At 42.0% G+C, this 22,337-nt stretch overlaps 1 protein-coding gene across 1 annotated transcript in view; it reads right to left on the bottom strand.

Annotated features, from left to right (window-relative positions):
* ank2a (ankyrin 2a, neuronal) overlaps positions 1 to 22,337 on the bottom strand; it is a 56,837-nt gene that overhangs the window by 31,312 nt on the left and 3,188 nt on the right. The window contains exons 3-40 of the mRNA XM_084572645.1: positions 17,396 to 17,494; positions 16,521 to 16,619; positions 16,330 to 16,428; positions 16,043 to 16,228; positions 15,700 to 15,723; positions 15,219 to 15,227; positions 14,620 to 14,718; positions 14,196 to 14,294; positions 13,989 to 14,087; positions 13,597 to 13,794; positions 13,394 to 13,492; positions 13,163 to 13,261; positions 12,952 to 13,050; positions 12,543 to 12,740; positions 12,328 to 12,426; positions 12,149 to 12,247; positions 11,139 to 11,336; positions 10,900 to 10,998; positions 10,483 to 10,581; positions 10,294 to 10,392; positions 10,103 to 10,201; positions 9,918 to 9,990; positions 9,089 to 9,215; positions 8,859 to 8,937; positions 8,666 to 8,769; positions 7,206 to 7,241; positions 5,925 to 6,149; positions 5,682 to 5,780; positions 5,078 to 5,232; positions 4,668 to 4,879; positions 4,364 to 4,571; positions 4,069 to 4,165; positions 3,710 to 3,938; positions 3,309 to 3,434; positions 3,086 to 3,208; positions 2,949 to 2,981; positions 2,833 to 2,854; positions 473 to 1,425 (exon numbers count right to left, since the gene is read on the bottom strand). Coding sequence (XP_084428771.1) covers positions 473 to 1,425; positions 2,833 to 2,854; positions 2,949 to 2,981; positions 3,086 to 3,208; positions 3,309 to 3,434; positions 3,710 to 3,938; positions 4,069 to 4,165; positions 4,364 to 4,571; positions 4,668 to 4,879; positions 5,078 to 5,232; positions 5,682 to 5,780; positions 5,925 to 6,149; positions 7,206 to 7,241; positions 8,666 to 8,769; positions 8,859 to 8,937; positions 9,089 to 9,215; positions 9,918 to 9,990; positions 10,103 to 10,201; positions 10,294 to 10,392; positions 10,483 to 10,581; positions 10,900 to 10,998; positions 11,139 to 11,336; positions 12,149 to 12,247; positions 12,328 to 12,426; positions 12,543 to 12,740; positions 12,952 to 13,050; positions 13,163 to 13,261; positions 13,394 to 13,492; positions 13,597 to 13,794; positions 13,989 to 14,087; positions 14,196 to 14,294; positions 14,620 to 14,718; positions 15,219 to 15,227; positions 15,700 to 15,723; positions 16,043 to 16,228; positions 16,330 to 16,428; positions 16,521 to 16,619; positions 17,396 to 17,494 — 5,199 coding nt within the window. The remainder of the gene's footprint in view (positions 1 to 472; positions 1,426 to 2,832; positions 2,855 to 2,948; positions 2,982 to 3,085; positions 3,209 to 3,308; positions 3,435 to 3,709; positions 3,939 to 4,068; positions 4,166 to 4,363; positions 4,572 to 4,667; positions 4,880 to 5,077; positions 5,233 to 5,681; positions 5,781 to 5,924; positions 6,150 to 7,205; positions 7,242 to 8,665; positions 8,770 to 8,858; positions 8,938 to 9,088; positions 9,216 to 9,917; positions 9,991 to 10,102; positions 10,202 to 10,293; positions 10,393 to 10,482; positions 10,582 to 10,899; positions 10,999 to 11,138; positions 11,337 to 12,148; positions 12,248 to 12,327; positions 12,427 to 12,542; positions 12,741 to 12,951; positions 13,051 to 13,162; positions 13,262 to 13,393; positions 13,493 to 13,596; positions 13,795 to 13,988; positions 14,088 to 14,195; positions 14,295 to 14,619; positions 14,719 to 15,218; positions 15,228 to 15,699; positions 15,724 to 16,042; positions 16,229 to 16,329; positions 16,429 to 16,520; positions 16,620 to 17,395; positions 17,495 to 22,337) is intronic.

Below are 22,337 nucleotides of genomic sequence, written 5' to 3'. Positions count from 1 at the left end.
ATTTCAATGTTGAAATACAAGGTGAATCCATTGCTCTGTGTTCAAAAAGTCCAGATTTACTTTTTGATGGGTCCTCCCCAGTTTGGAATGTTTTCATCAGCTCTTTTACAGAAGCAGACTCGTTCCTTGGCACCTCTTTCTGTGGACTAACGCCTCCAGTTTCACATTGAACAAACTTTACTTTCTTTGTCAAACGTAAATCATCTGAAATTAACAAAGATTCACGAGAATTTTCTCTGAGTATACTAACTGGTTTATCTTCGAAATCGGTGTTGTTGTGTATGTTTGCATCGCTCTGTGAATGAACATTTATGAGGCTCTCAGCTTGGCTTTGTGATTTTGGCCCCTGGGTAGGTCTCTGTATAGTTGTCAACATCTCTTCAGAATCTTCTGATTCAGATTTCAATGTTGAAATACAAGGTGAATCCATTGCTTTGTGTTCAAAAAGTCCAGATTTACTTTTTGACGGGTCCTGCCCAGTTTGGAATGCTTTCATGAGGTCCTTCACAGTCATAGTCTCCTCTAGTCTTTCTGTCTGAGATCTTGGAGATATGGGAACTCTGGGAAGTTCCGGCATGACATCTTCAACCATCTTCTTTGTTGTGATAGAAGACTTTGTCTCATAAGGCAATTTAGTATTCTTTTGCATCTCCTCTTCAGCTTTGTTCTGTAAAGCTTTAACTTTGTCCTTTATAGATCCTATAGGTGTTTCCACCACTAAAGGAGAAGCTGGAGGATCCATGACTGGGATGGGTACAAGGCTGTTCTCCTTAAGAAGGGCATCGTCATCCAAAGACTCCACAGAGCTCATCCTTTCCAACTCTCCCTCAGAGCTGCTACACCCAGAACGCTCTCTGTCTCTAATTTTCCTCCTAATAGGTTTTTTGATATCAGGGGGTCGCCGTTTGCCATCATGCTTTACAATACCATATTCAGAAGTATCTTGGACCAGATCTTCTTGAGAACTACATGTCACAACCGGTCTCTGTTCCAGGTATTCGTCCATGTCCATGTCCATGCTGTGCTGTGAGACCATGCCTGTCATATTTCTGACCGCTGTGTCAGATCTACCTAAATTATGTGTCTCAATGCTAATCTCTCGTAACACTGATTCCTCACCAGCCTTCGCATCATAGAATGAACATTTGTCATCTTTAGCAGCATCTTGCTGCGTCTTCTGTCTACTGGTGTTCACCCAGTCTTTTTCACTTTCTCCAGACGTTTCTAGCCTGTCTTTGAACTGTTCAGACAAATAATCTCTTTCTCCCAACCTCCTAGCACCAGGTCTCTCTTCATATACTTCTGCGGTAAAAACAGCAGACATTTTAATGTCCGACATGTCTGACAGGAGATCTGGGCTTGCAAGTGTGGCTGGGTCAAGAGGTTGGTTATTTCCCAGGGAGAATGTTGATTCAGATTCATCATCTTCAATGAAAAAAGTTTCATAACCAAAAAGGGTAAAGAACACAAGGGACAAATGAAGTGGGAAAGAGAGACATCAGAAAACTGTCATCAAGGCAATGCCATCAAAAATCCATCTTCAGTTCACAGAGTAAGAAGAAGACTGACAAGGCAGAGAATAGAGGAGTCTCGAAAAGAAGGCCAAAAAGAAGATGATAAAGTAGTCCAGAAGAGTTTGAAGGGGAGTAGAGCAGCAACAGCACAAGCAAAGCCAGGAGGAGTAAAAAAACGGGTTGAATGTAGACAAGAATTATATTTAATCTAATTAGTTTGACTACATATTCATAAACTCAATACAAAATATTCAAAGAACCGAATGGAACAGAGAAACCTACGTATGGAATGAAGGGACAAGGATACCAGACAAACAAAACTTCTCAAGATTGCTGAAGTTATAAATAGTCATGTCTGCCCACAAATTAAACTTTCTGACGAGGTTTGAGGTGAGCAATAAATGTCAAATAACAGTATACCTGTTACTGTTTTTTGTTACTTGTTTTTGTCTATTTGTTTAACAGGTTTTACAATAATTAGTATCTGTAAGCAATTGTAAACCTACTTTAAAATTATTAGCATTAACATTGTATTACTAGCTCACATACAGAAATAAAATAGTGATGTAAAATAATGCTTTAGGTCACTTTAAGTCAGTTTTCTTAAAGTGCAACTTAACTGTGTATGAATGCAACTTATGAAGGTTGACAGGAAAAGAAAGGTGTATTTGCAGTAAATACTAAATGAATGATGAGGACAATGACAATTAAGAGAATAGATGACAAAAACAACATGCAACTAGCATGCCTATGGTAAAAATGTAACTGGAGAAAATAATATATGGTCAAAATGAATATTTCTTACATACAAAACCATATTTTCATTTTTTTATTTTTTCAAATACCCTGACCGTGACAATCCAAATAATTCCAAGTGGATTTGAATCAAAAAATATTGTTTTGACCATTTAGAATTAATAAAAAAAGAAGAAGGTCTCAGTAAATGCAGAAACTTAAAACGCTAATGGGAAGGAAATAGTCAGTGGAGTTTGAAGTGAGAGGAGCCATAGCATAGCTGCTAGTACCAAACATGTAACTAGACATAGTGTTAGTAGAGCAAAATAAGTGAGCAGGGTTAAAGTAAAGGAAAGGTAACACGTATAGATCAGCACATACAGGTTGTCATATTTCTAAACTAATAGTTCACAAACTTTAAGACCAGTACTTGTATGTCAATCAAGCAATGTATCTCCAGTTTAGACTGTGTTGATTTGTAAAGATAATTACATATTTATTTAATTATAAATACTGAAAATGTTTTGTAAAATGAATGGATCTAAACTAATAGTCCAAACATGAGATATAAATAACAACTTACATTTCTTGTCACTCTTCTCACTCTGCAAAAAAAATGAAATACAATATCAAATATTGCAGAGTTAGCTACAACAGTCTTTCTTTGATGTACAATTGTATCAAATAAACTTTATTTACCTCTTCATCTGCATCTTGGTCTGAATCAGACTCCTAAAGAAAAGAAAAAACAAATAGCAAACAGCGGTGTAGTTAATGCACCTGAAAAGAACCTACTATAAAATACAGAAACCCAAATGCAAGATATTCAGACTAACCTTTGAGTATGTAGGGAGGGTGATGTTCAAGTTGCAGATAGCATTGTGGTTAAGACTGCGGTATGTGCGTGGTTCCTTGGTGAAGGACAAGCGACCGCATGGATCCTGCGCTGTGTCTCTTATCTGTTCATTAATGCAACAAATCAGTCAATGAACTGCATATATTTGGATTTCTGAAATTATAAAATGTAAGAATGTGGACACAGTGGTTGTACAGGGCTACCTTTATAAAGAGGGCCAGTCTGTTCTCTTTGAAGGCAAAGAAACTGAACACGTGGTGCTGTCCACTCTTGGTAAGAGGCACCAGATTTCCAAAGCAGTCAGCAAATATAGGTTTTCCCTCCAGTACCTGTATGTTGATATGTTGCAGCACAAAAACAATCATTATAGTCTAGTCCCTATATTGTTTTTAGATTTAAACAAGAACCTCTGTTACTAGGAATGAATTGGTAGATTGTGTCTGTTCTAAACTCTCTAGATACAAATTTCACTTCACCCCTAACTTTTCGCTACACTTTCTTTATAATCTGCTTCTGTTTTTACCTCCGCATTATGGGTACTGACATTAAGAATTACATTAAGAATTTTCCCTTTTATAATCTTTCCCCCCTCATCAAACTGCACCTCAACATCTCGACTGCGGGCCACTTCAGTGAAGTTCTCTTGCTGCTCCAAGGTTTTGTCCATCTTGTCGTCTGTCATGCAGAAACAGCGCAGGCGTGCCTCAATGGGGTCCAGAGTCTTAGCAAAAATGACAAACTTAGCCATGTATGGGACACAAATGATTTCTCTGTACAGCTGAGAGCCAAAACTAACAGACTCCTGGACCTGTCGGCAGTCTATCAGCCAGAACCTACGAATACGAAAGAGACTCATGGTTAGTGACTGACATAGACCACCGGATAAAATACTGAGCTTGAAAGAGGATTGCAGAGCTAACATTAAGTGTCGGACACCTGTCAGAAATAAAACAAAGGATTTACCGTGCCGACACGTTTGTTGTGAAGGAAACACATTGGTTAACAAAAGTGAGAGGGGTGGAGCCGGTGATGTCCTCCCATTGGGCAGGAGTGGTTCCACCTGAGACACAAAAGTGTGATTTGTTACCCTACCTGTTACAGGGATTTACACATTTGTCATACTTTTTAGAAAGGGAAAAAACAACAGTTTACATTGTTGCTAATCCGTCATAGATTGATGGAAGCAAAACCACATCAACAACCTGACGACAGCTTATACTGTTTGCTGATATAGTGATTCATTAATCCCCATATTTACCTGTAATACTGCAGAGCAATCGTAAAGTGGGCGTCTCCCCACTGAATACTGCGCTCTGCCCGTCACTGTTGGAGGTCTTGGGAATAGGGATCGTCATGGTGATCGGCTTGTGGAACTTCCTCCTTCTTGGCTCCAATGTGACGATTGGGCTGAATGTGGCTTTGTTGCCGAGAATCTTCCTCACCAAATCGACATCGGTTGGCTGAGCCTAGGACAAGGTATAAAAGGGAATCAACTATGTAATCTGCCTAAAATTTGAGTAGTCTATTGACACATGTGTGGTCAAGAAATGCACTGTAAGTACCTGTAGCCCAACTCTAATCTTCTTAGTAAGGGCTCCTTCAGGGAAGACAGCCTGGACCTGGGGCACAAGAGTACTGCTTAGGACTCCGCCCTCTGGACCAATCAAATGACTGTCCTGCTTTATCCTTGACACCACAGCAAAATACTGTGGGAAGTCTCTGGTGATGATGCGGCATATTCTTTTCTTCTCGAGCTCTTCGGGGGAATCAAGTTCTGGGAAAATAAGATGGATATATAAAGTATTATAAATACATATACTTCCAGTGCTGTGTCACCACTGTACTATAGCCCGTTTCACAGCTAAGTGTGATCAGATTTTGTCCTAAAGTTTCTGTTCTTATGTGTTTTCTTAAGTTATCGGTCATGTTTGATGTCAATGTTCGGGATCATGGTCCAGTTGCATTCTCTTACTTTCGTCCATGCCGTTAAGTATCTGGTTCAGTTCCTCTTCAGTGAAGTCACAATGATGTTCCTTCCAGCTCTCCCCTGTTTCGCTCCTCAAGATCACCAGCTCTCGCTCTGTGCCCCGCAGAGCAGCAAAATGGGGGATTTCTACAATCACAGGTCTAAAAGGGGGGACAAGATAAAGTCAAATACAATTTGGACTTGAGAAAATCTGAGAAAATAATATGGTGTTTGGATTGACGTATGCATTACCTTGCAAGCAGAACAAAAAAATAACCTTAAATGTGAGCAACTCATGCCGAGTAATTTGAAAAACATATAAAAGTAACAAGAACATCCATTCCACATCACAAAACAGAACCTTATTAGAAACAAGACTGGGGAAGAGGTGTTGGAGACAGGAAAGTGTGAAAATAACTCAAAAACACACAAGTCAGGTGGGTTCAGATTAAGACTTGAACTAATATAGCACCAGGAAACAAAGGGAGTAACGAAATAATAATAATAAAAAATCTAAAAGTATATCATGAAAAGCTTAAAAAGCATATAGTCTAAGGTGGACACTGGCAAATATATGGGTGACCAGGATTTCAGGGTTCCATGGTCCTACCCGAGGAACTTGGTTCCTGGAGGACCCAGCTGCAGGATGCGACTGACCAGGCTCTCACCCTCATTCAGAGGGGGTGGAGCTGTGGGAAGGTGTAGCTTACTGATCCGTACGCAGCACAGAGGAGGAGTGAAGAAGAAAGTATGAACACACCACACAACTGTGTAAACACATTCATACATTCAAGCCAGTACGCACAGTACACTCAAACACAAAGTTACTACACACAATCAAATCCACACTTACCCCAGGAACTGGGCTCCGGTGGGTCCCACTTCTATGATGCGACCAGCCAGCCCTTCTCCCTCCACCATAGGGGGCATAGAGGCGAGCCGATGCCTCTTCACCAGCCTGCACGTCACCCGCGTAGGCGCTGAACACTTTCTCGGCGGCACAATGATTCGCAGGCCATTGTGGCGGCAACCACGCATAGCACCGCCTCTGGCGTCTACCATGAAGCTCACCAGGAAGCTAAAGAAAGATACCCAGCAATGGATGAATTGGTTTCTAAAGCCACAGAGGTTTAGTCTGTCTATGAACCTCCATGCAGGCAAGGCAATTGAAGCAAAAAAAAAGAAGGGCTGCTTTTTCTTTTTTTTTTTACCTGAGTAGAGATAACAACAGGAAAGTAAATAATGTTGAATTCAAGTTCATTCGTTTCAGATTTAACTTGCAAGACAGGCAAGCAAGGAGGAGGAGGACAGTGAACAAGATTCTATATAGAGGAGATCATGAGTCAAAGAGCGGTAATAGGTATGAATGATGGTTGCATGTCTTCAGGCAAGCAGGATTTCTGTGCAGACTTTCTGTGTATGAAATGTTCACAAGTGTGTTCAGTTTTAAGAAATATGGGAGCTGGTCACAACATGGAATGGAGCGCTATCAGATCTACAAAGGATAATAATGTGGTCGGTATTCTAAATTCTTCTTATTGATGCAATAAGAACTGGATTAGGTAATTATTCTGTGTCACAGGGTCACATCTGATTTTATTACAGGTAGTTTATTAATAGACTGTCTGGTCCGCATACTGTTCTGGTCCATAAAAATACTCACTGGTGCACCAAATATGTATTATTCGACAAAATAAATATACTGTGAATTGCTGTTTCATAAAGATGCTAGTCTCCAGGAGAAACAAGCTGACTTGGCTCGATGAGGAAGTTGGACTGCCACATTATTGATTTATAACATGTTAAATGAACAATAAAACAAAGAGTAACAACCTCTGCTTTTAAGGACTATCCAGTATTAAGCTGTAATAAATAGCCCACTCTGCACTCCCACTACCACATAACAGCTGTTGTATCATGTTTTCATTTTGATGCTCAAGACTAAATAAGTCAGAACTGCATCAAAAATAAAAAAATACTTGGTTAGAGCCTCTCTAGTGAACAATAAAAGGTGAAGTCATGCCTTATGAAATCATGCAGACAAATAAGGTGAGAATGAGAAGGTTGTTTAAGAGCAGTTGAGGGGGAAAAAAACAAGAACACAAAGTAGAGAAGCCAAAATAAAGAGTATCACCTGCTGTTGTCATGGTCTAGGCATGGAGAGGAACGGCTAGTGGCAGAACACAACGACAACGACGCAAACACACGACGGCACGCACACATTCACAAACACAGACGAGAGGAGGGAATGCAGAGAGGAGCAACACAAGAATACACACCAAGAGAAAGAGAGAATAAATAGTAGTGAGTAAAGATGAGACAAACGTGACCGGACTGAAGAATACACAGCAGTAAAGATAAAACAAGCAAGAAGAATTGAAAACACAGATGTGAAGGAGTGGAAAATAATGTAAGGAAAAATTAAATTTGACTTGGAAGTGACACGTATATACACCTAACAATACAGAAAAGTATATGAAATATGGAATCTCCATGTCAGGATATAATAAACACTGTCTAGGGCCCTATTTTTGTGGTAGTAAAATGACCTGCATGCTCAGACTGTTGCAGGGTGCACAGGTAGGAGGGCAGCTGCAAACAGGTAGGAGGTTCTCTGAAATGGGCCACTGGAAAAGTGCATTGTTGTTATTTTGGTGGAGAATGTGCCTTCAACTTTGCACGGATATGCATTGATATATTTGATATATTTAAATAACCATTTAAATAAATGCACGTTGCAATTGGTGCACCAACTTTAGAGTCAGTGAGGCCAGTGATGTGACTGGCTGAGAGTTAATCCATTAACACCCTTCAGTGTATATGCACCTTTGACATATTGAGGCGCTGCACATACAGTGTGTGAGAAAAACAAAAAACAGCAGACGCATTTGGACACAATCCCATAGTCTATGCATCCAAGAGGTGTGCAGCTTTGCACACTAAAATAGGGCCCTTAAATCCAAATTTCCACCCTGCAGACATGCAGACTGAGCTTTCACACATACAACAATGTGCTCCCTGCCGACACGTCGAATCTGCATGGGTGCTGGGTGAAGAGAGGATCAAACTCACCTTTGCGACAGGACTTAAAGCATTCGTGTGTTTCCATGAAGTTGAACTTAAATTCCTGAACGGTCCTTAACGGTAATGCTACTGGCAATTCACAGGTCTACTACATTACGGAGAATGCCCACAGATATAAACAACATGACATAGAAGCTTAAGCCAGTCTCTACTATTTTCCCATTGTCATGTTTTGACCTTAAGTTCAAATACTGCTGCTAAAGTAGATAGTAGATCTCACTACGAAGTCGAGGCATTGTCGGAGTCATAAGACATATGGACAGAATGTCCAGTGAAACATTATTTTTTCCATGTATTTAGCTGGATTGTGAGTGACTTCCTAAAAGTCCAAAAGTGGACTCCTTTGAAGTCCACAGAAACTACGCTGCTGTGGATTTAATAAATCGTTCATGCGGACAACCCCCAGTACCTGCAGACTTGATGGAAACCTGCCTGTAAAGTCTACAAATGCATGAATTAGGATTCACTTTTGCACAAGGAATTTGAGGATTTGTGTGTGCGTTCTTCTACCCAGAGTGTAGCAGACTGGAGGACAGCACAACGTTATCGAGGTGCTCAGCGCCCCAGCTCAGACGGTACGAGTCCTTATCGTGCTCTCTCGACAGCGCCGACACCTACAAAGCAGCAAACATTGACACGTCGGTTGGAGCCACCAAAGTGCTGTCAGCTTACGCCATAAACTTCCGGTGAGCTCTGCTCTCACCTGCTGACTTGAAAACATGTCTTCGATGAGAACTCCCTCTCTCTGATGGAAACTTTGGTGAATGGGAGTGAGATTAGGCCTGTTGGAAAACCAAGGTGGATGAGTTTCTCTGCTTGTATCGGCCTGACCGTAGGTTTGCATCAAATAGAAGGTCGGTCAACAGAAGTGGTTGAAGGGATTTTTCACACGTGAATGCAGTAAAGTATACAAGAATGCTGTTTTGTTTTGACCTGTCCAAGTTGTGACTCATGTAGCTGAAGCCGTCCAGGTAGTGTCCTGGAAGGGAGTCGTCTCCCAGCTCTCGGAGGTCCTCCGCTCTCAGATACTCTCCTCCGTCACCTGTCATAGTGTCCTCACCTGGAAAACAGATGTAACGTTAAACATAACATCCGCAAAATACCAGGAGTTCTCATCAGCAGTTTTAGGGAAAATACTGGATCTCTTAAGGATCTATTTATTCAAACACAACCCAGATTTCCTTGCTACTGAGTATCTCAGCTCATTAAACACCCTGAGATCCTCTGGTTTGGTTAGGAAGATTGAATTGCATTTTGGAGTCCATGTCCACCAAAATCTTCAAGCTGTTAGTTTCCACCAGTTAGTGCCAATGATACACACTCCACTGAGTATCAATTAGACCCTGACAACAATGAGATGTTACATTAAAGATGTAACAACAAAACACAGCCATATTAACTTTATTGACTATCTCTGGAGTTAATATGGGATTTACAAAGAAACAGCTTGCACAATTCTTTTTCTTTGTGCAAAAAGTAAGTGGAGTACTGCACACCAAGCTAGAAGAGCAATTCAGGCATTTTGGAGTACCTTCCATTGCCACTGACATCGCACACAATGGCTCGTCTTCAAGCCTCAGAGCTATAAAACATACAGTTTTCAGACCCGTTGCTACAAAACTAAGAATGATTTGCACAAACTATTGCTTTCCACAAAGAAAAAAAGAGATAATAAAACATCCAAGGAGGTCAATTTTGATATGTTTCCTGTGTTTTTTGCCTGTAATACAATGAACTTAATTCTCTGTCTGGAGTAACTCACCTTCTTCATCAGACACGTCAAGGATCTCAGTCATAGTCTCTGGAACATTGAGCTTGTGTTTCTCTGTGACCGTCTGATGTTTCACCCATTTGCAATAACAGAACAAGAGAAATGGGAAATTTAGAAAAAAAAAAAAAAAACTCGATCGGCTCAAGATTTAGAGTCTAAAGTTATCACAAGCTTACCGTTGTCGTGGTGATGACCTCCTCTGTGACGACTTTCAGCGTGTCCACCACAGAGATGTAACCCAGACGCTTGGCAATCGACAGAGCCGTGTTTCCGTTCTGTCGGAAGGGGAAGACGTAGCATCTGTGTTCTCACCCACCATTTCGCAATATCATTTTACATAATGAGAGTAAACGCTCTTCTGCCTTACCACTGTAGTGGTGTTGGGCTTGGCCCCATGTTGCAGTAGCACGTTGATTATGTGTGTATTCCCTTGTTGCGCCGCCTGGTGAAGCGGTGTGTAACCATTCTGCAGACAACACAATGAAAGGGATTTCAACTGTATTTTGTGCTCGCTGGGTTAGAATCGGGCAGAGGTTCAAGTTTTAAAACACAGTACCTTGGTTTTGGCGTTGACGCTGGCGCCTTGCTGCAACAGGAAGTTTACGGTCTTGACATTTCCGTAATGGCAGGCCACGATCAGAGGAGTGTACCCAAGCTGTGTAGAGGAGGAGCAGGGGTGAAATAAACTATTATCTCCCATAATTTCTTAAATGATTTGCAGTTATAACATATTAATAAGGGCTCTAGATTTAAAATAGTGAAAGATACATACATTGTTGTGCTTCTAAAATGACAGTAGGTGGCAGATAGGCTCAGCTGGTGCAGTGAATACACACAGAGTAAGGCGTCACCCAGGAAGGGTTATTCCCGCTGATTAGCTCGTGTTTTATGATATGATGTTCTCATCACTTGTGACTAGGTTTTGCGTGTCTATGCCTTTTGTGTTTGCGTGCATGAGTGTATGTGTTCGTACTTTAGTTTGCTGGTCCAAGTTGGCATCGTGTTTGGCCAGCACTTCTGCTGCGTTGACTCTGTCTTCTTGGGCTGCGAGATGCAGAGGAGTCAGTCCGTTCTGTAACAAATTGAAACAGTGAATGCATAAATAAGCCGAACTGTTTACGTCCCTATCGCTCGTTTCATATTCTGGAGGGGTGACTTGGAATCGAACCGCCAACATAACGACAGCATTGAAATTTGGTGTCTCTGTTTGACCTTGGTGGGGGTGTTGACGTGAGCTCCCTTCCCCAGCAACAGGCTGGCCATCTCAGCGTGTCCTTCCTGGGCCGCCAGATGCAGAGGGCTGACTCCCTGCTTGGTTAGCGCATTGGTCTCCGCTCCGTACTGCAGCAGCGCTAAAGCGATGCTCTTTTGGTTCTTTTTGGCTGCGATGTGGAGAGGAGTGTAGCCGTTCTGGACGCAGAGAAAGATTAGCAGTTAAGCACTGTGATGGTGATCTGAAAATCAATGAGCAAGAGCTTCTTAACACCACTTTACAGTTTTATCAGGCCATCACCGCTGGAACTGAAAGATTTAAGATTGAAGCTACTTCTGCAATTTGTTAATGAAGAACTACAGAGATGGGAAATACTGTTTCTCCTTGTCCCACTATGCTCCACATATGCTGACAAGATACAGCTTGTACTTGTACAACTCCTATCGCTTTACTACGCTAACTACTTCTACTGCAACTATATTACAAAACAAAACACACAAAAGAATATATAAACAAAAGACATACAAGTGGAAACTTTACCTGTGTAGTGGATGTACTCTGTTACTGATATAAACAACTGTACAAGATCATTTTAAGTCCAAGGTTTGACTTTATATGCATATTTTACTGAGTACGAGACATTTTTATTTGCACAGCGATTGTACACTACTGTGCAAATGTGCCGCAGATGTCTATAATCTTATATGAAAACTGTTTGGCAAAGATTATATAGTGCATTGTCCATCTTAGTTGAACGTGGACTGTGCAATTTTTTGGGTGTTTTGTGCTTGTACAGTACAGGAGTGCTTAATGAGAATGTGTGTTGGTGTTCGGGGTTCAGTGAGTCTTTGGAGCTTGTTATAAACAAGATAACATTGAAATGGCTCAATAAATTGAGGTATGTTGAGGAAGCTGCTGACTAAAAAGTAAACTACAGCTGAATGTATCACGTATAAACGGTAGAGTGAGTGTCCCAAGTTTTTCTCTCCTCTGAAATCCTTCTCCTAACCTTTGCAGTAGCATGAGGGGATGCTCCTTTATCCAGCAGCAGCAGCGCTACCTCCTGGTTGTCATAATGAGCTGCCACATGTAGTGGAGTCAGACCATTCTGTAACAAGAAGTGCACTTTTGTTATGCGTTTTTGTCAGACCTTCATCGTGTATCCGCTTCTGCATGTTTTCAGCCCACCTTGCCAGCATCATCGGGAAGAGCTTTGCGCTGAAGGAGAAGTTGCGCTACGTCGAGGCTCCCGTATTTTGCTGCTACATGTAGAGGAGTGAATCCTTTCTGCAGATTTAAGATTTAAAATATGTCCAAACGGTTATGAATTCAAGCTCGATATTGACAGAGGCACATCCAATCTTTGTCTATCTATACATCGTCACCTACTACCCTCGGCTCACCTTGGTGGCCATTGAGTGTGATGCTCCAGCCTCCAGTAGCACGGCAGCAGTCTCTACCTGGCCCTCTCTGGCTGAAATGTGTAGAGGAGTGTAGCCATTCGTGGTGGCGGCATCTGGGTGTGCCATGTGCTGCAGCAGTAGCTGGACAATATCTGTTTTCCCTAGACGGGATGCAATGTGGAGGGGGGTCTGATCCTCCTGTGGTTTGTGTTTTAGCAGAGGTGGAAGAAGTAAAAAAACAAATGAAGCAATCATGTAGAAGAAAGAGACATCTTGCAGCCAGAGCTGAGGCAGTGACATGAATTATGTGTATGTGCATGCAATCAAGTAATTAAATCTACTTATTTACTGTCAACAGTGATTAACTCTCAGCCATAAATTCCAACACTGATGCTGGCAGCTGACTCACCCTGGCCATGGCATCCACCAACGCGCCGTTCCTCAGCAAACAGCGGACCACTTCCATCTGACCTGCCCGTGCTGCCATGTGGAGAGCTGTCTCGCCACGCTGATATGATGCAAAGACAGAACATTTATGAGTATTAATGAATGAATAGAGGAAGCAAGGACAGCTGCAAGTGTTTGCACTTGAGGAAAATTTGACGACAATTACTACTCACAATGTTACGGACATCTGGGGAGGCTCCATTCTGCAGCAGGAGTAGAACGATGTTGAGGTGGCCCATGAAAGCAGATACGTGGATGGGAGTCAGGCCAGACTAGAAGAAAGAAGAGAGAGAGATAAAAGAAGAGCATTAAATCCAAATTTACAAAGAATATGAAAGAGAAAGGTGTGTTGCATTTAGACCTGCAATCATTCCAATAAAAAAATAAAAATAAATAAATCTCACCTCAGTAATTGCTTGTATGGAGGCGCCATATTTGACTAGCAGTTCCATCACCTTCACTCTGTTCTTCTTACAAGCGATGTGGAGAGGAGTAAAGCCATTCTGGGAGAGAGAATATGAGAATAATTAATAAGTGTGTACCATATTTCTGTGCGATCTACAGCCAGGGTTAGGGTTAGTATACGTCTGCATAGTTTTTCTTTTACCAGAGCTCTAGCATTGGGATTGGCCTTCTTGTCCAGAAGCAGCTTGGTGACTCTGTAGTGGCCGCAGTGAGCCGCCACATGCAGCGCCGTGAGGTAGTCCAGTGTGACATCATCAACAGGCGCCTGGTGTTGCAGCAGCAGTTTCACACATTCCATGTGGTCGCCCTGGGCCGACATGTGCAGCGGGGACAGTCCGTTCTGTAACATTGGAACATGTAATACGTCAGAAAACAGCGGCACGCTGAAGAAATTACAGGAGGAATTTGCGCCTTTCAAGTAAAGTATTACTGGATTATTTTTATTGTAGCACAACTGTATCCTGTAGTAACATTTGAAACTCTTCATTTAGTGCGTAAGTGTTCAGACCAGTTAATGGCGCAGGCATACCCTACCTTGGTCCTGGCTAACATGGGGGCTCCTCTCTCCAGCAGAATTTCCACTGCTGGGTCATGTCCACTCCTAGCTGCACAGTGCAGGGGTGTCAGTCCGTCCTGTAGGACACATGCACAGACACAAGTTGCACACACATTTATACATCTTTTGTGACCAAAGAGAAAGCTGGTCATCTGAAAGCTGTGATAAACAAAAATGAGTCTCACCCTTGTTTTAGCATCGATCTGGGCTCCTCTGTCCAACAACAGGGCCACCATGTTGGTGTTGCCTCTCTTAGAGGCCACATGAAGAGGAGTTATCCCATTCTGGCAGGACAGGAAAGGAACTTGACCACAAGTACTCTACAAGTCACATCCTCAAACTTAATGCATTATTATTATTATTATATATAATACATAAATGACTTCATACATGTAAATGTATTTTAACTAATGTCATGTACCGGTCTGAAAACATGCAGGACGAAATGCAATTATGCTAGAGTATAGCTATCAAAGGCTTATCTTAAAAATGGAAAATTGTGATGGTAAACAGCAAAGCTTCTTCTGCAGGCCGCTCACTCCCAGTTTTTTAACAGAGAGAGTGTGACAGAGAATATTTGCTTGCTATGAAGTAGAAATGGGGCTCTACCCTGGCCGTGAAGTCAACAGCGGCTCCTCTGTTCATCAACAGGGTGGAGACATTCACGTTACCATAGTGAGCCGCGATGTGCAGAGGGGTGAACCCACTCTGTTTGGGACAGACAAAGAGAAAGGAGGGAGGGACAGAGTGAGAGGGAAAGGAGAAGATCTATGAACCAGCAGGTGAGGCAGAAAGAAAGAAAGAAAGAAAGAAAGAAAGAAAGAAAGAAAGAAAGTGGTAGATAGAAGAAAGAAGCCTGACTCTACGAAAGCAGTATCATGATGAGGCAGCATGCTAAAAAAAGAAACGTTGGTGTAAGAAGAAGCATTAAAAAATAGCACATGCAATTCATAGTGCATGAGAAATCCTTGCTGGACTGCAAGAACCATGGCTGCTAAAAAAAAAATAAAGTGAAGAAATCTAAACTTTTTGGTTTTTGGATACTAAAAAAGATCAAAATGAAAAATGTTAAAAACCAAAAGTCAAATACACAGAGCAACTACATGTGGCCTCGCAACTGTGTGTATCTGCTTAGACGGACAAATGGACATTTATATATGAGCTATAAATATCAACAGTAGACAATTGTAGGCGGGTTCTCTCCTTACCTTCCCGTTCTGATAGACATGGTGCAATTTAATTAAGAAACAGAGATAACTTAAAGATTGTGCTTCAGAGAACAAAATCGATTATATCAACATGCTCAGAAATACACATGCTGCCGGTTATGAGGAGAAACAGAGTAATACGCAAAGAAGTCAACTTTCAGTATAAAAATCTGCAATGCATTTTAAAGAATTATTCATCACTTTGAAAGAAAAAAAGAACCAGAACTGTGAAAATCATTTATAACTAAATGCAATAAACTCTCTTTGATTTATCAATACAGCACACTGTGTTTTACTTTTAGCCATGCAGTGTGAAGTACAGCATAGTCAACTCCGTGCATTCATATTCACGGTGTATAATTCAGACATGCAGGATTTCCCTATATCAGGAAAGTGTTAATCGGGGAGGAAAGGTCAGGACAAAAAGAGCTGAAAGAGACGGCAAAACAGAATCAGATGAAGAGGTAAGGAGTCGGTGTACCTCCGTGGTTCTATTGACCATCATCTGGTTAGGGTGCGTGGAAAGAGAAAGGAGGAACAGGGGTGGGGTTGTTAAGGAAAGGATGACACTTATTTAAACTAACTAGGGTACGTTTCTACGGTCACACAGTTAGAAAACGAAAAGAGACGAGGAAGACCTTGACAAAGAACTTTTTTATTCTAGTCCTTGATGTTCATGCAAATAAGAAACATGGACAATTATCATTCAGATTTACTGTACCGCACTACATCCCATTACACTCTCCCCTTTGCTCTACTTCTATTCTCCCTTTATCTCCCCATTGACCGGTTTCCATAAGCTTCTCCCAGTCACCCTCTCTCACCTTAGACTGGACATCAGCGTTGTGGTCGTTCTGTAGCAGCAGTGCGGCGGATTTGGTGTCGTCTTTGCGGGCTGCAATGTGCAGAGCTGGCAGGCGCACCTTGCCCTTGGTGTCGTGCTCCAGCAGCAAGGAGACAACTGAGTTGTGGCCCTGCTGGAGAGCGATGGCAAGCGGAGTGAAGCCATCCTGGAGGAGCAGAGAAAAAAAAATAAAAAAAATTTATGTAACTGTATCTTTGCAGTTTGTACGGTTTAACACATTTACAGGTGTTCTGCACACAAACATACTTCGGTTGCAATGCTTTGGTTCCCTTCGTTTTCCAGCAGGTACCGCACCACCTCCAGGTGATTCTCCTGGGCCGCCATGTAGAGTGGAGTGAAGCCATTCTAGAGAGGCAAAAAACAAACACACATACAACGTGAGATGTTAAATAGTGGGTGTCAAACCGTTTCATGTGATACGTTTTGATCATCCTCACCTGTGACTGACAATTAATATCAGCTCCTCTATTCACCAACAGTCTGACCACTTCTTTTTGTCCAGCCAGCGAGGCAATATGGAGGGCGGTGTTTCCTTTCTGCAGAGACAAACAAACATACAAACAGGTGGGTATCCTGTGTAAGCACGAACGTCTGATAGTAACATCTCCTCCTCCTTCAGAGTCACATGGCGCAAGCTGATTCTACGCAGGTGCTTTCACCGCAAATCAGTTCTGATTTACAGGAGGCGAAGGTTACGATTAATGCCAAGGGCACAGGCAGCAGGGTGACAGATTCAAACTGTTAAGGGTGAGACATTCACAGAGAGCTGCTTGCCAAGCGGCGTGCTACACACTCACACTCCTTTCTCGCCTTCCCACTGAATCTAGAATACCTATGAATACACAGCGACCTCTTTCAAACATAAAGAATTGAAGAAAATGGTTTATTCTTTGCTATTAACTTAATTCATTTAAATATGTTACACAATTATACATATATAAATAATAATAGACTTTATTTATAAAGCTTATATACAGCTTCTCCACCATAAACCAGCCTCACATCCACCAACACCCTTATGAATCAAGTTTCATAGGTCAAGAGAGACAGATTGATTTACATAGTACTTTACGACTGATACCACTGTATATATGCACTCCATACATCATCTCCCTATCTATCTTCCCGTCACCCAACCTTCACTTCCTTCCCTCCCATTATGCCACCACGCCTCTCCGATCCGCTTCTTTTCTTCCGACTTATCTTCCCTCATCTTCCCCTTATCTTCCCAAAGATCAAACCATCCTATCTGCATGCCTGGCGAGCTGTTGAAAGCGCAACACCTAAGCGTAACGTTAAATCACGCAGTTACCTTGGTGGAAGAGTCGACAGGTGCTCCTCTCTGCAGCAGCTCTTCCACTAAATCCTTGTGTCCCTCCTTAGCGGCCAGGTGCAACGCGTTGAGGCCGTTCTGGAGAGAAAAACGGATGCAATAAAGCAATTGTTATGAGACTGCATGGTGCTCTCGGAACATCAAGCCCCAGATTACTGACCTAGGGCAATATGCATACCAGCATTGTAACGTAGGGAATGGATCAACAACAACTGCACAATCCAATGCATCGAAACATAATAGCGTTTACAATACAATGCAACCAGTAGAGAAGTCTTCATTAACATTTGTGGAAGGTTTTCAGGCAATAAATCAAACTGTTATTTCATTATACTGTTCAGGTATTTTCACTATTATGTCCACCCTGTGATCATTGAGGTCTCTTGTCAATATCAGACACAAATCAAAGTGTTTTAGTAAATAATACTTTATGTGTGGGCTTGTTTTGAGTTATCCATCTTTGGGAAATCAAACGCAAGCAGTAATGCCCAAATTTCCCCTCAGGGAAGCTCAGTGTGACCAGTTCAGCAGAAGCCTCACATCCATCATCCAGAGCTACTGTGCAGGTTAGCAGCAGCACAGGACCAGAACAGATTGTAAATGTTTGACGCTGATAAACACTATTTATATATCGATATATTCATATAACACACATGCACATATACACATATACGTCCCCTGAGATGGACATACGTAAACACATAGAAGTACGTAAAATCACCTCCTCCTCGTTTTCTTCCATTCTGCACCGTGTCTCTTAAAAATGCCCAAACTGAGACAGTCTTTCAAATCTTGTCCTTGATTCTATCCTTCAAATTGCTCCTTTTTAAAACCGAACGTCACTCTCTCTACATGGTCTCGTTTTGAGTTCCGTTCCTTCAAACGTCCGTCTTCTTCTGTATGCCTTCTTAAAAGCTTCTCCAGGTCCAACTTAGAGGTGATGGAGCTCCATCCTGCCTCCTTCCTCCTCTGCCAGCTTGGTTTACAACCGGTTTTCTAGGTCTGTCTGCTGTCTGCTTTCCCCTCCTACGGGCTCAGTCAGATAGATTACAGCTCCGGAGGCTCTCCTGGCACTCATGTAAAAGAGGAGCTGTAGCTGCTGGTTGCTTACACCTCAATCATTGGCCTCCTCCTTTACTAACACACGTACAACACGGATATAGACACAAACAAAAAATAGACAGAGGCAAACACACACACACTCTCTCTCTCTCTCTCTCTCTCTCTCTCCCTCTGAGTCTCCAAATGCCAAACAGCCAATGGGGTGTCATGTTTCTGCAGAGTCATAGAGGGTATGTAGGACACAAACACACATACAAACATAGATACTCATATTTAGAAGCTATTGGAAATGTCAGCCTTTCAAAAACGGAAAAAGAGGGCATTCCTCAAAGGCCAAACTATGTGCGGGAGTGAGTGGGCGTCTGTTTGGGTGATATATGTTGTGGCTTTAAAAGGTAAAAAGCGACATGCATCTAAAATAAAAGACTTAAAAAAAGGCACACCGCAGATAGCTCTAATTTTCCTATTTTTTATAAGGCCTCCATTAGGAACGCTGCTTTACTGAAGCACAGCTGGCCCTCGATTAAGGTGTCGCTTACGTTTCCTGAATAAATCCGTGTGAGCACCTGAAAACTTATTGAAACATCCTAATCCTCTGCATATCAGCTTTACACCTGCAGTGTGAAAACACTAGAACAGTCAACTCGTAATTCAGTCTTTCATTCCCATTATTTTCTATTTTGCATCTATCATTATTAAATTACATTGTATTAATCAACCTATTAAACATTCAGTCTATTCAATCATCCATAAAATCCAAGCATAAGTATATAGTAATATATTTTCCAACCAAATCTCTAAAACATTTAGTTATTTCATTTATAATAAACACCAATTTTACTTAAGTGATTGATATTAATCAACACTCAATTCAAACTAAGTCTAATCCTGAGTTTGAAATCGTTTATTTTGTTTTTTTATTCTTTTTTTCTAACTAATTAATTCACTAGTCCATAAAATCACTGCATAAACCTGGGCGTGCTTTGTTTTATACAGCCAACATACCTAAAATCAATGTGCAGCAAACCTAAATCCTCCCTGGAAGAACTAAATAATTTACGTTTTAATCTATTTTTATGGCTAAACTGATCAATCAACAGACCGTATAATGGATTTTGTTTTTTTTTCAGCGTCAGTATCAGCACCCTGTGATAGACTGGTGACCTGGGATAGGCTCCAGCAGACCCCACAACCCTTCACAGTAACAGGCGGTTACAGAAGATGAATGAATGAATGAATGAATGACTGAGTATCGGCACCACCAGATTCCTCAGGTGATTGCTGTAGCTATATGCTGAGCTTGAGATGCTTGCCGCACTATATGCTATATATGAGAAATGTTCATCATGCCAGTCAGGTCACACTGCCCCAGCTTCTAATGTCACCACTTGTCACAAAAATTATGAATCATTACGTAGTCGGCGGGTGTGTGACATTTTCACGGCCTCGCTAACGGACGAGATGGAAAGACGTCTAAATGTGAGACTGTCTGAGATGTGCCGTTTGAGCAAGTAGAACGTTTTTCAATGTTACGCACCAGTCCTGAAATGTCACTGCAACAGCAAACATTATGCAATCTCATTAGAGTGTTTCCCGTGTATTCCAGGAGAAACACACACACACAAAGTGGTGTAAATCTCATTTTCATCTGTACTGAGCTGTAAGTGAAAGCTTCATTTAGCTAATGGACGTTCAGCCCAACACGGTGATCCCCAGCAGGGTGTAGCTTCCCCGGGTAAGGAAAAAACAAAAAAACTGTTGAGCTCCGCAGATTAGTACTCAAGCTCCTTTGACCGCTGACCTCTGTTATAATCACACACGGTAATAAATGGCCACGCTTATTTGGTGCTGTTTTACGAGACCGAGCGCCGCAGGACGATGAATGTTGGAGTTAAAATAAATAAATGTAAATGCATGCCGATTAAACAGTAATATCACTCACTAAGGATTAACATTAGGGTAGATTAGAGGGGAGGTCTGGCCTTTTATTACAGTACGAGGATATGAAACAGCTCACATACACAAACACATCTGAAACTCTAAAAGTCACAAAGACGTTACAACTTTACAAAACGGGAGATGTAGTTATGTGGCATGAAAATGTGCATTTTATTATATTTTATTTGACTCATTCATAAAATCTGTGCAACAGAGAACCCTACACTGACTTCGGCTCTGGCAAGTCAGGAGTATCTCTCACTTCCTCTCTTTAACAGACTTGGAGAGCCGTCTGCCTTTGCTGCCAGACGCTGGCCCTCGCCGCTCCTGCTGCTCTCTAGGATTCCACTCTTCGGTTATTAATGCACACGCCGCTGAAGGCAGTGCTGAAAACTCCTGAGTGGCACCGCAGCTTCTCCCAGTGACTTGCAGAAATACATACCGAGTAAAGGGAAACATTAACACTCTATACTGTATACGATTGCCGGTAAAACGATTGTTACAGCCATTTAACCAGGCTGCCCCTTTTTAGATTTCTTTCATTTGACGTGGGTTGACGCTCTTATCGTCAGCCCCACTACTGGACGCGATGCTGACAGTACTGTTTCAGATAATGGCTCTGTAATTGAGTGCTTTTCCACTGACATGGCTCTGATCCACTCATCATCGCAGGTAATGGTCTGTTATTACGGCATTTCTGGAAATCGGCTACTTTGTGGGAATTCATTAAGATTTAAATGGCATTGTGTCTAGCGGATGTTAGAGGGAAAAAAAAGTCCTCAGCTGTAGGTTAATCTGTGACTAAGTCTATTGGGTATAAGGAGATTAATTCTACGCCAGTATGAGTAGACGCAATTCTATGACATGGCAATACACTTTTACCAGAAGGTAACGCTGGTGATGCATGCTTTAGTTTGACCATACCCCAAATGTTCTTCCTTTTCAAGAAGTCCCAGTAGGTCTAACTGTTTATGAAGGTAAAACCAAAAGCCTTTGACTGTTTAAACTACATGCCAGGAGGCGGAATAGACGTAACAGACGTTTAAGAACGTGTACGTGCATGTGTGTAATTCTGAACATGCATTTAAACACGTGCGTCGCCACAACAGAAATATCATACACACACACGGGAATATTCAGATAGAGGTTTACGTCAATGGGAGTTTGAATGTGGCCATTGACAATAAAATACTATAAAAAATAAATTGATCTGCATGAGCTAGTGTTGTGAATCCTGACTCAACATATCATCCCGGACACACACATTAAGTGAGGGCTATATATGTAAATGTCACTCACGTTGTTGATCACCCGACAGGCTCTCAAATTTGATCATCTGACTACTACTATGAAGGGCAGGGATCTCCTGTTCCAGGGCAGGAGGTGTGTGTGTGTGTGTGTGCGTGTGTGTAGTCAGGCTTCACGCTTGGTGCACACAGCAAATCCATGGTGCCAATGACAACAAACAATAGAGCTATGAGTGGGCACATGCCACTCCCTGGTTTTCAACCAATTACAGCCCAAGGTATATTTAGTTGCTGTTTATTTGCTGGAGAACAACAAAAGGCCAACAGCAATGAGGCAGTAGAAAATCTGATATGCGACCACAAACACAACGCATACACTCACGTCGCCTCATTTACCATGATCCTTTAAGCTATCCTTGTGACTGCTGTAAATCACATTGACATAGATGGGGCAGAGGGGTGGACAGAGCTGCTGTGTGTGTGTGTGTGTGTGTGTGGGTGTGTGTGTGTGTGTGTGTGGGGTGGGGTGGGGATTTCACCCACTCCGCTCCCTTCTCCTCTGTGGAATGTGGGTAAGGGTGGGTACTGGGGGGTGTGAACAGCTGTCAGAGGGACACAGACCTTTCAAATGCTGCTGGGACCGGTTAGTGGGTGTGCTGGAGAGAAGGCGATGT

This window comes from Chelon labrosus (assembly GCF_963514085.1).
Source record: "Chelon labrosus genome assembly, chromosome: 2".
In the NCBI taxonomy this organism is placed as follows: domain Eukaryota; kingdom Metazoa; phylum Chordata; class Actinopteri; order Mugiliformes; family Mugilidae; genus Chelon; species Chelon labrosus.
Note: the sequence above shows the minus strand (reverse complement) of the source record. Positions and strands in the feature narration are given on the sequence as shown.